Source organism: Canis lupus, chromosome 38 (assembly GCF_003254725.2).
Source record: "Canis lupus dingo isolate Sandy chromosome 38, ASM325472v2, whole genome shotgun sequence".
Classification (NCBI taxonomy): domain Eukaryota; kingdom Metazoa; phylum Chordata; class Mammalia; order Carnivora; family Canidae; genus Canis; species Canis lupus.
The window spans coordinates 3,809,407-3,822,213 of NC_064280.1; the positions used below are offsets into that span (position 1 = coordinate 3,809,407).

General features: G+C 32.3%; 1 protein-coding gene across 9 annotated transcripts in view; it reads left to right on the forward strand.

Annotated features, from left to right (window-relative positions):
• The window catches only part of KCNT2 (potassium sodium-activated channel subfamily T member 2), a 375,554-nt gene that overhangs the window by 317,431 nt on the left and 45,316 nt on the right, over positions 1–12,807 (forward strand). For 6 of the 9 annotated variants that reach the window (XM_049106879.1, XM_049106880.1, XM_025421037.3 and 3 more), the window contains 3 exons: positions 1,799–1,882; positions 2,770–2,898; positions 10,109–10,129. In XM_049106879.1, coding sequence (XP_048962836.1) covers positions 1,799–1,882; positions 2,770–2,898; positions 10,109–10,129 — 234 coding nt within the window. The remainder of the gene's footprint in view (positions 1–1,798; positions 1,883–2,769; positions 2,899–10,108; positions 10,130–12,807) is intronic. The other 3 variants (XM_035711073.2, XM_025421042.3, XM_025421047.3) reach the window with 1 other exon arrangement.

Here is a 12,807-nt window from a genome sequence, read left to right on the forward strand (position 1 = left end):
TACAGTGATTTACTATTAATGTAATTCTATCCTAGACATTGTCTCATTTGCATCCTCAAAGAAAATGATGACGTAGACAGGGTGATCAATCGCAATATGTAGATGAGACACAAGGGCCCGGAAAGACAAACTATCAGGTAGTTAGTGTGAACCCTCATCTTTCAGGCCGTGCAGATCTCACTCAATTACTCACAACCTTGTCCCTGTGGTAAATAATTCCACATTTGTATAATGTTTGAGTTTCTTGTACTTTTTTTAACTTACCAGAAAATTGTTTTTCTTTATTAATATCTTCTCAATAGCCGCCTTTCTCCTTCTCGCTTGAAACACAGATCACTTATATTTTTAACAATTTTCTTAATTTTCATATTTGTGGAGCTGGAAAACCAATGATGAAAAAAATAAGTATTACCTGAGGAGGGGTGCCGAGGGAGAAAAAATATTATCTGAAATACAATTAAATAGATACTAAGTAAAACTGAGAAAGATTCTTCTGTGATCGAATTCCATGAGAGTGAGTGCATGGATTTTATAACAGCAAGTGGGGCTGTCCCTGTCTTCTTGGTCACTCCTGCCTCTTGTCTTTGCCCTGAAAAAGTTGCAGGACAAATGACCTCTGGACAAGAGATGCATCAGTGAGAAATGCAGTAAACGAATCAGCCGCATGCACATCCAAGTCAAAAATAACGTATAATAGTCATTTGCCAAAACTTCAGCTGACTTTTTTTTCCCCCATGAGTATTTTCAGTTTTTCATTTTAGAAAATAGTTTTAAGTGCTTGAGAATGTGCTTTAAAAATCCCCATCTTTAGCACATACCAAGTTATAGGTGAAGATGAGTGGTACGTGTCACCACTGCTCTTGGTGGCCTCCTGTTAGTTCACATTCTAACTACCAGGACACTAACACACCTCAAAACCACACTGCCGTTTCTTTGGCCTGAGAAAAGGGAATGGATATGTTTTCTTTTGTTCTTGTTTAGACAGCAAGGTTTAGTTTTCTGATGTTAGCTGTTGGTAAAATAGTAATGAACAAAGGAGTCTAGTAAATTTAAAAAGTAGTATAACTTAAAGAAAATTTTTGCTATGGAAAATAACTAGATGAATATTTAAATTCTTCAACACATGAAGGTCAAATTCAAGACAGTCATTTCATACAATCTGTTAAATAATTTTTCCATGTCATGGGGAACTGTGCTTGTATCTGTTGAAAGTTTTTCTTTTCACTCAGAACTAAGGATAAATTCAAGAAATTGGCAGCATTGTTAACTTAAAACTGTTGAGTTGTGTTCTGGCAATACATCAAAATATATCTTATATGCTAACACATTTAATAGTCTGATAATGATATTTAATACTAAACTATTAAATAATTAATATTTAGATTTACTGAATTATTAAAAATGTATTCTACTAGCAAAGAGCTTAATCCTAAAAATTCTTTTGGAATATCTCCTTGCAAATTTCAGTTTTCAAGTTTTTCTTATATTCTCCATTTTAGTTCATAGTTTTTTATTAAAAATTCTAATTAAAATATGTTTTTATGATGTCTAATAGCATATATAAAATTTAAGTATATCCGGATATTCTGGAAAATAATTATTCCCTATATTTCCTTATGTATAGCTTAACTGTTTCTATGTATTTAAGACACAGACAGAATAGATTTTCATTTCCTTTTTTGTGGGGGCTTACTGATGTGTTATGAGAAGTAACCTTTTAGAAATGGTAAGATGTTCTCACTGAGCTAATCTGTACATTTCATACACATAATAAATACATATGTTGTTTATATTGCAGTCATTTGTAAAGGATTATATGATTTCTATCACCAGACTTCTCTTGGGATTGGACACTACACCAGGATCAGGGTTTCTTTGTTCCGTAAGTTAATATTTGCTAGAATAGAAGATTGTTCTAATAAATGTTTCTGAAATCCACCTATAATGTACTTTGGCTAACTCTTGTATGTTACTTTTTCCCTTCTAATATGTGCTCAAAGAGTATCTTCATAGTTTTTTAATTCTTTAAAAAATTTTCAGGGAAAACATTTTAAATTAATAATCACAAAAATACCCATTCTATACAAAATTCAGAACAATTGCATTTTTTTTTCTAGCTGGCATTTGAGACTGCTGGTTTCTGACATAGAATGCCATCTTGTGGAGGAAAACAGCAATCATTAAGTTTAACCCCTTAGTTTGATAAATGAGTTTACTATATACAAGTACATTCAATGAAGTGACTTGCTAATAATTCAGATTTATGATAAGCAAAGAGGGATTAGTACTTATACCTTCTGTGTGGGAGCCCTATGTTCATCTAGTTACATCTCTTTCTCAATATGAGTATTCTTAGGAGTTCAGATGGAAAATCTCTTTTTGTGCTGGAGTCTCTTTTGCACTTAAAGATTTGTAGCATCAGCAGACTCTGTCCACTAAATTCTAGTAGCACCCAGTAGTCATTGCAACATTCAAAAAAACTTACATATGTTTTCCAGCATCTCCCAGTCAATTACCAGTGACTACTGTCTACCAATATTGAACTAATACAATGTCGTGCTGCCACAAATTGAGTAGTTGGTCTTCGGAAGTTTGTGGAGCCCCAGGGGTAACCTGAGGTGGAGTGCATGAATAAGTTCAGTACGTGCATAAGCGTTTATGTCACTTTGAGGTTTCAAAATATTAATGCATTCTTCCTTTAAAAAGTGAAAAATAATCGGAGTTTTTATTTTTTAAATGTAATATGTAAATAATTCATATATCTTATAGATGAAAATCACCGAAGATGACCTATGGATCAGAACTTATGCCAGACTTTATCAGAAGTTGTGCTCTTCTACTGGAGATGTTCCCATTGGGATCTACAGGACTGAATCTCAGAAACTTACTACATCTGAGGTTTGGAAATACCAAAATATTCCAGTTTAATGATTAATTTGATTGAATATAGCCATTCCTAATCTTGGGAACAGATTTCTAAAAAATGTCAAAGTGAGAAAGAATGCTCTCTGAACACACAGTGTCAGTTCTCGGAGGTAAAAAACTTAACTAATTGTTCCAGTAAGCTATATCAAAATATTGCTGGCTAAGGGATTATTCTAGAGTTTGTGAACTTTGAGCTGTAAATGCCTTTTGGGGAATCTAAGATTTTGCATGTCTACATTGTCAGGAAGCAAATTAATTTTAAGTAACCTTTTGACACGTAAGAGCAGTTTTCAGGGCAAGCCATATAGCTTTCTAATATACTCCTCATTTCATATATACACATTTGGAAGGAAGTAAAACAAATTTAGTAAGCATTGAAATTCACATTTCTCAAACTCTAGATTAAAGACTACTCTGAAGTGAAGATAAAATTTCAAGAGTAGTACCAGACCTTCCTAGAGGAAAACTCAGTATTTTTAAAAGCAAACTAGAATCTATTAATATGGAACAAAATTTCTGATGGCTTCCTACAGCTAAAAATATATCCACACTGATGTCACATTATGTGATTCTAAATAGTTTTTATATTCTTGGTAAAATATCACCTTTTAAATTAGATTCTGTTATGAAATAAAAATTTTGAATAAATGCGCTATCCTACCAATATTTATAAAATTATTTAATATAAATTATGGTTTATGTTCTTGAAATATTTTTCTTCTCAAATACCTCAAAGTTATTCAGAATTTTGGTTACCCATATCTATTTTTGGTCTTATGCAAAATTAACTCAGAAGCTCAGATCTGTTATTTACCTTTCAGTAATCCATGCAGCCATTAAAGTGGTTTGTGTTAAAATCAGTGAATCTATACAGAGAAAAAAAGAGCTTTATGGAAAGCGTATGAGCATAGGAGTGAATTTTTGTTTACTTGCTAAACTTTATGGCTTGATATTTAAATAAGTAATACTGAGGACAGTAGGAAATTATTCAGCTTTCCTGAGGTACTTCCTGGTGGTTCCACTGGTAGATGAGGCATGCTAAAGAGAACTTTATTGCCATCTTTGTACTTCATAAGATAATTTGGCCAGATACACATAAAATTTTAAGAATACTGTATCTAAAAAATATTATTTGATTAAAGGTTAAGAGAAGACAAGTGCTTTCACACCTAAGCAATTATTCATTTTTTATTTGAGCTTGTTAAATACAAAGACGTTTCCATTCAGCAGAGTATTATCATGCTCTTATCTCATGATAATGAGATAAGGCTTTGTGAATTTGGACATAGTAAATTCTGCCCTCGGTCAAGTTCATATTCATATTATCATTTTATATTATTAAGGGACTTTGTTTTGTGCTGTTCACATTATAGATAGGGAAAGGATAATTGAGTATTTGTATTGCCATCAAGGAGCATTTAACATTACATTTTGGTCACTTCCTCCCATCACAAAAAAGATCCTTTAATAAAATGTTTATAAATCCTCCAAACTCTAGCTTATATGAAAAATGTACATCCTTGAGGAGATAAGAGAAAACTGAGTTAAATAACAATGATATCTCCTGTCTTCCTATGTTGAATTCATCTTTTGGCATATATATTTTTACTTAAATTTTATATTCTGCATATTGTATAAAAATTGAGGCAACCTAAATAATTAAAGATAAAAATAAAGTCACCAAGACTTCTTTACAAAAAATATATTAATAGAGGCAGCAAAATTAGTGTTATCCTACATCTAAAATGAACCAAGTGCTACAATCGAGCCAAAATTCTACTTTTACTTTCCTGGCAAGTAAGGCAAAAATAGAACTGTTGAATTATATAGTAATTATAGTCTGATACATGAAAGGATAAAAATTAATCTTGAGGAAGATTTGTTATTAAAAGAACACGTATATTATATTCTTTCTTATTTAAAAGGTTTTAGATAACATGAAGAACAGTGTCTTCAATCATAGTTTTACAAGATGCAAAAGTGCCATTAATGTGACTATCCTTTAAGTTAATCTTTTATTTTTTTAAAAAAGCACATCAATTAAATAATAACTCAAAGGCACTAGATTTTGTATGAAGAGGAAAATTTCTTTTTCTGATCATATAAAAACAAAGAATAAGACCTTAGTGTCTCTAGTGAGATGAAAGATTGGCTCATACATTCTACCATCTTTCTCAAATATCAGACATTCAAGAAAAGTCAAGTGTTAGAATTAAAATGATTTATCATTGCCTCAAATGTTAATTTTCTCTTATTTTAATTAAGGAAAGAAGCCAATTTCAGGAGGTAGAAACTTCATCTAGTAATTAGAATTGAAGAGTCTAACAAATTCTTCTGTAAATAGCTGTCAGATACCCATTTCCCCTGACAGTTCACACAGGTGTAGTATAGTTCGTCACTCTGCACTGGCAAAGATTGAATGTTGTTTCTCTGGAGAGAGTACACAGATACACTGTGGACTGGGGGACAGTTGAGGGCAATAATACCACACTAAATTCAGAGAGCTAAGTGAAAGGTACATTCTGTATACTATATCCTTCTGCAGCAGATTAGAGATCTTTCCTGGGAAATCTGAGCAATGCAAGTGGACCACCTAAAGATGTAGACGTGAGACTTTCAGTAATCCAGTGATTACCACGAAACTCAGTAAAAATAATCTTACCCAGAGCTATTAATAAATTTTATTAGTCCCCTACTCTTAAATATGAGAAAACAACTAAAAATTCCCAATGTTGGGAAATAGAATGAACCACAAATGAACCTGCATAAAATAAACAAGAAATTTAAAAACATGAAAGAAGGTCATTGAGGAAGAAGACACTTTCAAAACACAAAATAAATACTTCCGCTCCTAAGCATTTATCCAAGAAAAATGAAAATATATCCACACATAGATTTGCATACAAATGTTCTTAGCAGCATTGTCCATAATAGCCAAAATTTGGAAACAACCTGAATGTCCATCAACTAGTAAAAGATAAGCAAAATGTGTTATGTCCATACAATGGAATACTGTTTATCAATAAAAAGAAACTACTTATATATGCTGTTACTTGGATGAACCTCAAAAATACTAAGTCCAATGAAAGAAGGAAGATGCAAAAGACCACAAATTGTATGATTCCATGTTTATGAAATGTCATAAAAATGAATATATGCAGATGAGAAAGCAGATTAGTGATTGCCTAAGTCACGGGGAGGTGGAGGAAATGGGGAGCCAGTTAATGAACATGATGGAGTTTATTGAGGTATTGGAAATATTCTAAAACTGATTTATGGTGATGATTATACAACTTGGTAAATTTACTAAATATTTGAATTTTATGTTTGAGAATTGTATGATATGGTAAATATATACTAGTGAAGTTATGTATTGAAAAGCTATAATTAGTATTAATAGAAAAATAAAGTATTGTAAGGATGGAAGATGAACAGGAACCTCCATTTTTTTTTTTTTTTTTTTTTGAGAGAGAGAGAGAGAGAGGAGGAGGAGATGGGAGGGGCAGAGGGAGAGGGAGAGAGAGAATCCCAAGCAGGCTCTGTGCCCAGCGTGGAGCCTTGTGGAGTTTGATCTCACCACCATGACCTGAACCAAAATCAAGTCAGATGCTTAGCTAACTGAGCCACTCAGGCACCCCAGGAAGCTAATTTTTTAAAGGAACATTTAGGGGAAAGAAAAAACATTTGGAACTGAAAATATTATAGCAAAGGTAAAAAAGTTCGTATCATAAAGTTGAGGAAATCACCAAAGAAAACAAGAGCAAAAATTCAAACATGGAACCAGTAAAGAAAAGATAGGATTAGAGGACTAATCCAGGAGGTCTAAGATCTGAATGATAACACTTTCATACAGAAGGAATGCAGTAAAATATCAGTGTAATTATTTAAGAATAATCTCAGACTAATAGTGTGTTAATTTCCAAACGGCGTCACCAAGGGCCCACTATAATGAATTAAAATAGATTCACAGCAAGACATAGCATCATAATTTTTCAGAATATTGAAGGAAAAGAGAAGATGCAGGAGGAGAACAAAGGGTAGGTCACATGCAAAGTATATTTGATATTTTTCAGCAGCAGCACTGTAATCCAGAAGACAAGGGAACAAACAATGCCCTCAGGATGTTGAGGGAATATTTCCAAACTAGAATTCTGTATTCAGCTAAAGCTATCAAACCTATAAGAGTATGATAAATCGTATTTCAGCATTGTCTTCAAAAACATTCTACCATGCCTGCTTTCTAAGGAAACTACTCCCACTACAAGGAATGAATACTAGGAAAGGAATATTTGTTACCTGGACTCCACAGAATGTCTGGTTTCCTCCACATTTTGTGGAGTCCAGGCAACAAATATGAAGCCAAGGAAATTCTCAGGATGGCAGTGAAAAGACCATCAGGCATAAGGGTAACCTGGAATGGGTTAGGAGGTTTCACAGTGATTTCTTCAGGAAGATGAAATCTATAGAATGTCTTACATATCTCAATGTCTTTAAGAAAGATGTGACACTTGCCAGAGATCTCAGAGTGAGTTAAATATATATATAATTAAGCAATTATAAAAATAACAAAGTCATTAACTAAATTTAGGAATGTAGTATCACCACCACCACCAACAAAAAATTTATGCAGGAAATGAACAGTAACCGTGTTTCTTACATAGCTCATCTGTAAATTGCACTTAGTCATAATATGCCCTTGATTTTGATCTAATCAGAATTAGACTTGAACAATTTTGAAATGATAAAAGATGGCAAAGGTACTGGAATAGGTAGAAAAGATTAATTCTTTTTCTTCCAGAATGTGAAGTGAATAGATGAAAGCAGAAACTGAAAAAAACAAAAAGACAAAAAAACAAATCAAGCATGCTATAGAGAAAGCAAGATAAAGACCTACATATCCAGCTAAAAGAGATAAAAGTAGATGCATTCTACAGAAATAAAAATGATTATGGCAGAAGCTTCTATTTTTCAAAACAAATCATAAGATTTTCTGACAAAACTATGTATTTATGACTAATAAAAACAACTAATAGATTTATATCATAGGTAGTCATATTAGACCCATTCATTGATCATTTTTTCAGATTATACTTTCAAGTGTTAAATTCTGTCCTATTCTATGGATAATTTTTTATTAAGTGCTGACATTTCATATCAGAATGCATTAGGAATAAATACAGGCAAAAACTAGGCCTTGCTTCCTTATTTCATGGAGTTAAAAAAAATAAAATTTAAAGGCTGATGCAGGATTTCATGCCACATCATTTTCTAGTCTGTCTTCAGTATCTTTTCATGTTCTATATATAGAAAAACAGCTATTTTGCTTTGTCGGTGTGAGTAGGGGAAACACTAAATACTTGAGCAGACATCTTTGAGAAGACAAAGGATTATAGAGAATATTTATAATTAAAATTATAAAATGTAAAAAAGACCTGGGATACAATCTCAGTTTTTTGGTGGGCTATATGTTGGTAGAAGAATTCATACAAACACAAAGAATAAAAGTGGAGGTGTATATAGTGCCTCAAAAATCAGTCCTTGGATATAGTTGGATCATAGAGTACAGCTGGATCCTGCCCCTTTTTACCTGATTCTATATCACCATGCCAGAGCTTCTACCACCATCTATATATGTCTGTTTAAGAAAATCTGTAAACATCAGAATCTCCTCGTTCAAAGACATAAGATGCATAAGGACTCATACTGCTCTTGATGACAAAGAGGAACTATACTTTTGTGCATAATCCTTTAGCCACAATTCTGAAATCCAAAAAGCTCACTAAATTTATTTAGTGATAAAACATCACTTTAATAGTGAAATTTTAATGTGATTATTCCACTTAAAGTGAATATTCTTACTTTTCATTGCAGAAATATTGTTATTTTTTATTATGAAATGCTACTCAACACCCACTGCAGACATTTCCTGCCATACAGTATATGGTATAGTACTGTCTTTACAAAATCTGATAAGTTCTGAATTACTAAATATATTTATATATATATATATTATATTTGTTCCTATGCTTTTTTTGGTAAGAAAATGTGGAGCTGGATTTACTTCCAGTTTTCAAGAGTATTCAAAGTTGCATTTGTTTGAAGTGTACTATAACCACTGAAAATTTTATTAGAAATTAGAAGGACATCATTTTAAAACTTATTAAAACACGTCTTTTAAATTTACACAATAAATTTGTGGAATAGGTTTCTCTGATTGTTGGTCACTTTCATAATAGTAAATCCTGTAACTTAAAGCATTGATATAATGGAATAGTTAATCACTGACTATCTCATCTACCAATCATTAACTCTTAATTATTAAACTGGAACACAGAATTTTTAAATGTATTATTGAAATAAGTTTATCTTTTACAAAATCACATTAATAAATTATTTTAATAGGGATTAAGATAGAATAGTTTTGAAATTTTGGCTGCCCATTCTCTGCCATTATTCACTCAAACGTTTTTATTCTTTTGGGCCATATATTAAGAATCCTGAGAGAAATAGTTTTAAGTAGCCTATAATCATATGTTTACTGTGCATTTTTAAATATTTGTATCAACAGGATGCTGGATAATTTGTTAAACTTGAGTTATGTTACACTAAAGAATATAATTGAAAATTTTCTATCTATTGGAAAATGAATGGAATATTATTGCTTAGAATTGAAGACTATGAGAGCATGACTTGTATTGCCCCTAAATGCTTATGGGTTATATGGTGACTGGACAGGTCAAATTTTAGACTTCACATCCAATGTGAAGCTCAGAATATTTCTATAAACTAATTAAATTTATACATCAGGGAAAAGTAATTTTATTACAACATTATTGAAAGCCAATAATTTTGTCAAGTAGTCTCTAATGAACTTTATAAGCTCCTGTCAATTGTTTTATTTTTCCCACCATTTTTTCTTCCTATCAAAACCTTAGACAATTTTACTAAGCAAACAGACAAAAAACAACCTAACAGGAACTTTTTGCTAAACTTTTAAAATCATAGCTTACTCTTTACCTAATTTCATTCAGGAGCCCTATGATAAATAATGAAACACATAATTGTATTTTAAGTGTTAAGTGGGGACTTGTCATTTTGTCCTTGTTGCTGTTTCATGTATGTATTGTTTAGTCACTGTTTAAACTGTATTTTGTGTGTTTCTTTTTCCCTCCCTTTGTGTCAGTCTCGAGAAATAGCATCACAAGTAAGTATTTTGTCTCCCTTTCCTCAAATAGTTTAATATGTGAATTTAGAGCTGTTAAAGGGAAAATAATATTAGCAATTGAATTCAGTATTTTGAATGTTAAAACAAATTAATTAAGCTGAAGTTTTCAAATGCTCTATTTTCAAGTTAGTGGGTCTGTGTTTCCCTAATAAGATTGCAAGCTCATTTTACCTGTGTGTCTTCAAATTATGTATATATATTAATCCCATCATATATTTTACTGTGTGGTGTCATTACCTGCTAGTTGGTTACTGGCTGTGTTTAGTCTATGTGTCCTTGAGTGATGCAATCAACTAGGACTGCAAACGGTTGGTGGTCATGTGATATGAAACATCTTTTTCTGCTTCCTGTGTAGGCTGGTCCTTCTAGAAAAGGGTATAGCAACAATAGGACCTAGGATGACTTTCTCTAGCACACTTTTTAACATCGAATTTATTCTATAATAGTTTTAATTTATTGTCATGAAGAAGCCATCAGTTTAGTGTTTGATAACATTGACCTGGGCTAATAACTGATTTATTACAATAGAAATAAAATTCTATGTATCCACGCATTCATATTCCTAAAGCCTTGATATCATCTTCATGGGATTTGTATTTTTAATTTTATTTTCCATTTTCTTCATATAAACTATGATAAACAATTGTCATTATGTTCTTAGCACTTAACACAGACTCCTTAAGCATTAACATAATTAATGAAACCATTACAAATATAAATATTCCCAACTTTAAAAATTGCACTTTGAATGTCAAAGCAATGATAGAATTCAGCCCATTAAGTGTAAAACTTGCATGCCAAAGTAGCCATCTAAAAGTATGTGTCCATTTAAGGAAAATAGCATTTAAAAAAAAAAGAAAAAGAAAAGTACAAGTTTGTCTTTGAGCTCATTGGATTTTGGAGAAAAGTTGTATCTCATCATAATATCCATTTTTAAAAAAAGATTTTATTTATTTATTGAATAGAGAAAAAGAGAGCACAAGCGGGGGGTGGGGAGAGAGAAGCAGGCTTCCGGCTGAGCAGGGAGCAATGCAGGGAGCCCGATCCGGGGCTCCATCCCAGGACTCTGGGATCATGACCTGAGCCGAAGGCAGATGCTTAACTGGCTGAGCCACCCAGGGCTCCATAATATTCATTTTTGATGCAATGATGGTTGCTAACCTGCATCATAGAATAAAATCTGTATAATAAATGCAAATTCTGTTCGTTAAATTATTTTAAACATCTTTATTTATGGTTTAATGAGCTAGAATTCTATGATATTTTTCAGTATTCTTATTTTGTTTTATTATATATTGAATCCTTCAGAATTTACTAAATATTTATCAAGGAAGCTTCACTTTGGGCTGCATGAATAATGTTTTAGAGGAATGCTTTCCAACCTATTTCACATCACGGTCCACATTGAAGATATAATGTTTGTTTGGCATGAAGCTGCTTAGAGATTTCAGCTATCATGGCTGCCTACAGGTTGAGCAAATTAAAGTTTAGGTCAAAGCAGAGCACATCCCTGGCACGTACTGGGTTCAGGGAACTCGTTTTACAGTTTTATTGTTGCTTTTTTAGAGCACATTTTATAATGCGATCAACATATATTTCTAAATTTTTAATTTATTTCAATATTTGGCCTGACTAACTCCACAAATAAAATTTCAAGTGCATTGAATTGGCATGCATTATTTCATAAAATATTTTAGTAACATGTCACAAGCAAAGTTGCTTCACCTTGTCTTTCCTAAATCCCTTTAGGTGTAAGTCCAGACCTGGTCCACAAGTGATAGATACACTTGCTAGGGTTCACTCTATGTCCCAGAAAGAACAGAATTTTCATTTGGTTAAAAACTTTATAGCTTCTTTTTTGGCTTAGTGATGGTTCAGCTCTCGCAGGTTGTCTTTTCATAACATGAGGATGAATAAATGTACGTTTCCATAGTATTTTATATCCCAGTACCAGGAGAAGAAAATTATAAAAAGGAATGGGGCAGAAATGGAATGGGATCGTTTTTTGGTTTATTTGTTTTGTTTTTGGCTCTCTGGTTAGTGATTTCATCACTGTGATAGTTATGAATGTGTTTCTAAAGTTAAAAAATAAATGGCCCATTCACTCTTGCTTTCTTTAGTTTACGTTTTGGTTTTAATTATATATCTGTACTAATATTTCATTTGAGAAATAAATATTGTTTTCACCTAGAACAGCTAAAAAAAAACACTTTATAGCTTCATGTTTGGAAGTGGAGTGAATCTTCTAGATGTAGGTTTTGGCTACGTTGCAGTTCTATATGTTGATTCATATGTTCTGCACCTTTTATCAGATGTAACTGAATAAAACGACTCTATTTCTGTCCTTCTAATTCCTAGTCACCTTTTATCTCTAACTTACCATGCAGATGCAGGAAGGGAAAGGTTTGGCTCATTTCTGAATCATGACAGCCAATTACAAGTTGACTCTTGGAACTTTTCCCTGCTAATTGCTTTCTTTCTTATAGTTACTATTTTAGGTCTCAACATCCTTCAGTCATTTATTTCCTTATGTAAGCAAAGTGCCTTCCCTCTAACTCACTGGGAAGTTTGAGTTTTCAATATAAGTACCATCCTTACAATCCTTTAGACGAAGGAAAAAACTCTAATTGTACTTTGAATGTGAAGACATTAACTTT